The sequence below is a fragment of the Sardina pilchardus genome, chromosome 12 (assembly GCF_963854185.1).
Source record: "Sardina pilchardus chromosome 12, fSarPil1.1, whole genome shotgun sequence".
Taxonomy (NCBI): Eukaryota; Metazoa; Chordata; class Actinopteri; order Clupeiformes; family Clupeidae; genus Sardina; species Sardina pilchardus.
Genome location: NC_085005.1, coordinates 29,768,706 through 29,773,705, shown reverse-complemented (window position 1 = coordinate 29,773,705; position 5,000 = coordinate 29,768,706). Strand labels below are relative to the sequence as shown.

The following is a 5,000-nucleotide window of genomic DNA, read 5'->3' as shown; positions in this document are numbered from 1 at the left end:
TAGAGGTGGCATTTAGAGTCTTTTGCATCTGAACTCTTGAAATAAAAAAGATAACTGGTAATGATACAGTATTTAGAAATGAATAGCCAGTGGTTGTTATTGTGAGATAAATTAGTTTCTGTGGAGCTGGATATCTACACCATGTTATGATATTGATATGAGCTTTTACGTTGCTTTATCCCTCACAGCAATCAATAGCATGCCTAGCCGTAACAATACTTGAGAAAAAGGAAGACATATTATTAGGATATTCTTTACTTGAAATTATATATACAGTACATGATACATTTATTTTGTGTGTGTGTGTGTGTGTGTGTTTACCTCTCTTTCTGGCTGTACCATGGTACACGTTTGGATTCTCAGTGATTCTCCAACAAAGGTAGACTCAAGCTTCCTTTCTCTGTCTGTCTTTCTCTTGTTCTCTCCATCACTGAAGGAGAAAAGTAGCGAGTGTTCACGTAGCTCTCCGTGTCTCGAGGTCACCGAGTGTCAGTAAGAAAACGGAGAAACGGAGATCTGTGTGAAAAACTTGCTGAATTTTTCCTTCAGTTTCGAGTAGTTCCAGATAAACACTTGTGGCATTTCATTGGCTAATGGCTGTGTTTTGTAAGCGTATCTCTGTGATGTGATTGGCTGATTGTGGTGTTCCAGGGCTCCCCCACCAATAACGCTTCACCCGCCTCCACTCCGGCCAAATCTGCCACCTCCGTGCCCACGCTGGAACCCCCGCCCACCGACGGCTCCGCAGCGGCCGCCGCCGCCCCCGAAGAGCCCGTCACAGAGTGAGTGTGTGTCTGTATGTGTGTGTGTGTGTGTGTGTGTGTGTGTGTGTGTGTGTGTCGTTATGCTGGTGTGTGTGTGTGTGTGTGTGTGTGTGTGTGTGTGTGTGTGTGTGTGTGTGTGAGTGTGTCTTTATCTGTGTCTTTATCTGTGTGTGTGTGTGTGTGTGTCTTTATCTGTGTGTGTGGGGGGGGGTCTATGTGTGTGTTTGTGTGTGTGTGTGAGTGTGTGTCTGTGTGTCCCCGCTGTGTGTATGTGTGTGTGTGTGTGTGTGTGTGTTTGTGTGTGTGTGTGTGTCTGTGTCTGCATCTGTGTGTGTGTGTGAGTGTGTGTCTGTGTGTCCCCGCTGTGTGTATGTGTGTGTGTGTGTGTGTGTGTGTGTGTTTGTGTGTGTGTGTGTGTCTGTGTCTGCATCTGTGTGTGTGTGTGTGTGTGTGTGTGTGTGTGTGTGTGTGTGTGTGTGTGTGTGTGTGTGTGTGTGTGTGTCTGTGTGTGTGTGTCTGTGTCTGTGTCTGTGTCTGTGTCTGTGTCTGCATCTGTGTGTGTGTGTGTGTGTGTGTGTGTGTGTGTGTCTGTGTCTGTGTCTGCATCTGTGTGTGTGTGTGTCTGTGTCTGCGTCTGTGTGTGTGTGTGTGTGTGTGTGTGTCTGTCTGTCTGTCTGTCTGCGTGCATGCATGCTAGTGTGTCTGTGTCTGCATCTGTGTGTGTGTGTAATCTGATGTGTTGGTGTGCTGCTGTCCCATAGATCTCTGCTGGTGTGAGTGTGTGTGTGTGTAATCTGTGAGTGAGTGTGTGTGTGTGTGTGTGTGTGTGTGTGTGTGTGTGTGTGTGTGTGTGTGTGTGTGTGTGTGTGTGTGTTTATGTGTGTGTGTAATCTGATGTGCTGCTGTCCCATAGCTCTCTGCTGGACCTGGATCCTCTCGCCTTCTCCGGGCCTTCAACAGGAGCCTCCGCAGCACCCACCAACTGGGGAGGTAAGGACCAATCAGAGACCAGATTCAGCCACAGCCAGCCAATCACAACAGACTTTATCCCAGACCTCAGCTACTGTATACTCATGGTTATCGTTCTTAAAATACGCTTTCGTCCGAAGTGAGGTACAATAGTAACAACGTTAACAACAATAATACAACAACAATAACAGCAAACATTATTATTAAAAATTAATCATTAAGGTAGTAATATAGTCCCCATAGAATCACTTTAACAATAGCAAATTGTCATAGTAACAGTAGCCATAAACAAATAGAAATGGTGACTCTGTGAGGCCTCCCTCAGAGTCCTACCACTGAGACAGTGTCTGCACATTTGCATAATGTCAGCAGATATGTGGCACAGAAGCCTCCTGATGTCCTAAATGAGGTAATTGAATATGTTGTAGTACGGTAACATTTTCACATTTCAAACAAACCCTTTTTGGAATGTATTACCCGTGCATGCCGAGGTGCATTAAAAGCACTAGTTGTAGTGTTGTAAATAAATCAAGTTCTAAATGGAATTTCTTGTTTCTCTTTGCAACTCCTCTCTGTGGATACGTGCCATTAGACCTGCTGGGATCGGGTGAGTGGTTAGCACTACTTGTGTGTGTGTGTGTGTGTGACCCAGTCAGTACACAACATGAACACACACACGGATCAGACTACAGTACCTTTGCTCCTTTGCACCTCCTCTCTTCCTTGTCTCACTTTCAGCTCTCTCTATCTCTCTCTCCTTTGCTTTTTCCTTCTTTCTCTCTCTCTTTTTCGCTGTCTCTCTTTTCTATCTCTCTCTCTTGCTTTCTCTCTGTCTCTCTCTTACACACACATGCAAACACACACACACACATACACACACACACACACACACACACACACACACACACACACAGATTCTGTGGGTAGTGCCCCTTGAGAGAATCCTGTCTGCCATTGTGTCTGTTTCTCCATTCTGGCCTCAGTAGAATCTCTCTTCCTTTAGCTTACTTTCTATCCCTCTCTTTCTTTTTCTCTCTCTCTCTCTCTTTCTTTTCCCTTTTTCCCTCTTTCCCTCTCTCTCTCTCTCTCTCTCTGTCGGATACTGCCCACCCTTCTCCCCCATCCCCCCTTCCTGGGATTGTGTTGTCGTGGCGATGGTGGTCGTGTTGGGGGCGTGGCTCTGTAGAGATGGGTTCCCTCTGCGCCACCGACTCCCTTCAGCCTGACCCCTCCCAAGCGGTAGACTCCGCCCCCTCTCCGGCCGCAGCCAATGAGGCGGCCGCTAGCAGTTTGGCTCCTCCCCCTGCCGCTGCCGGGGCCGCCGCCCCCAGCCCCGGCCAATCGGATCTCCTGGGAGGTCAGTAGGATGCGGAAAACTTCTCCAAGAAGAGTTTTCTGGGGAAAAAAGGCACCTTGAAAAAAAAAAAAAAAAAAAGATAAAAGAAAAACAATCCATTTGCAAAACACTGTCAGACTATATCTGGCGAACCACTTCAATTTTTCTTTATAATTTGAAGCTGTTTTTATTTATTCAATGCATCAATGAATGCATTGGATCCATGTGAGATCAGATGCAAGGTATGCATTGCATCATTCAAAAGCCTTTGATTTGCTCTTCAGCTTAATCCCCTTCAGCCCCTGCTTTCTGCTATCAGGGAGGAATTATAGTGACCTCAAGATACACCACATGGACTAAAGCATTGGGATGTCTGCCATGACGCCTACAACAACTTCAGTGGTATCCCATTCTAAGTCCGTAGGCAGAGGTGGACATCTCGGGTTCAGAGAGGAAAAGTCCTTCCAAGGATTTGATCCAACCAGTGGTGTGGTCTACATGATAGGCAGGACTATGCAGTATACCCACCTAAAAAGCATCACCATCTCAGTATACCCGCTTACTGTAAAATAGGCACGGATACACATTCATATTTGGAGTTCATCACATAGTACAGCTAACCAATACATCACAGTATATCCTCTGCAGCTAACTCGACTACACCACTGGATCCAACCATTTAGTAAACCAGCTCCTAATTAGCAGCCTGGTAGATCAGATAATTATTGGTATCACCCGTGTTAAGTGCACAGGTAGAAAGAACATACTTTATGGCAGGACTTTTACTTTCTGGACCCAGATTGTCCGCCTCTGTCCATAGGCATTAGTGCATTACAGTACTTCTGGATTTGGAATGGGACACCGTCGGTGTTCTTGCCGGTGTGAGCGCAGCACAGCTTTAGTTTGAGCTTAACCCCTCCCCTCATTTTGAGTTGACCACACCCTCACCCACGTGTCCAATCGTAGACCCCCCCGCTGTTTCTTTCATTCCTGCCCTCTCACTCTCAATCTCACTCTCACTCTCACTTCTCACTTCTCACCCGCCATTTATGTTCAAAACCACCTCTTTCGGCACGCACTCATTTCTTAGCATTTAAAGGAGGATCATATGCATACAGTATACATGTACAGTATATGACACCTTATGCAATGGTGCAACTGAACAAAATAGTCCATAAAAGTCTTTAAAAGTCAGCATTTAAATATGCATATCTTATTGTTGAAATGTGTATATATTATAGCCTTATACTGTAGCTCACAATGAGCAGGTGTTTCTTTCTGGACGGAGTGAAAGGTAACAGTGCTTATTTTACATGAACATTCATTCATTTGGCAAAAGCTCTTCTTCACAACATTACAGAAATATGCGCCAATAACTGAATGTGACTAACAATGTATATGCACATACAAGGATACAAGGATGTTTATTTGTCACATGCATATGATTACTAATGTAAAGAATGCAGTGAAATTGTCAGATATATACATTACAGACATATATATTACAATAGTCATGAGGCATATGCATTAGAGTGTAATAGACTGGCCTGTGATGATTTACGGTCTTCTTTAAAGACGTATTTAATAGGCCTTGTGTAAATGTCTCACTGGTGTTTTCCTTGTCAGTCCTGGCACTGACTCTTCTGCTGTCACTTTTTCTTCGATTCCCTTCCTGCTCTGACACCTCTCTGTGACCTGACCTCTTGACCTCTTGACCTCTGCCCTCCGACCTGCGGGGCGCCCCAGAGGCGTTTGCCACCCCGGCGGCCGAGCCCCCTGCTGCAGCTGAAGGCGGAGCCTCTGCGGCCACACCCACCCCTGCTGCTGATGCTGCAGCCGCCTCTGGTGGGTGATGACACAAGGGCAGATAGAGAAAGATAGATAGATAGATAGATGGATGGATGGATAGATAGATAGATAGATAGATGGAT

At 45.7% G+C, this 5,000-nt stretch overlaps 1 protein-coding gene across 4 annotated transcripts in view; it reads left to right on the top strand.

Annotated features, from left to right (window-relative positions):
* Window positions 1-5,000, top strand: part of snap91b (synaptosome associated protein 91b) — a 41,541-nt gene that overhangs the window by 22,332 nt on the left and 14,209 nt on the right. For all 4 annotated transcript variants that reach the window (XM_062551181.1, XM_062551183.1, XM_062551182.1 and 1 more), the window contains exons 11-16: window positions 364-379; window positions 652-782; window positions 1,678-1,754; window positions 2,326-2,340; window positions 2,920-3,090; window positions 4,816-4,914. In XM_062551181.1, the coding sequence (XP_062407165.1) occupies window positions 364-379; window positions 652-782; window positions 1,678-1,754; window positions 2,326-2,340; window positions 2,920-3,090; window positions 4,816-4,914 (509 nt within the window). The remainder of the gene's footprint in view (window positions 1-363; window positions 380-651; window positions 783-1,677; window positions 1,755-2,325; window positions 2,341-2,919; window positions 3,091-4,815; window positions 4,915-5,000) is intronic.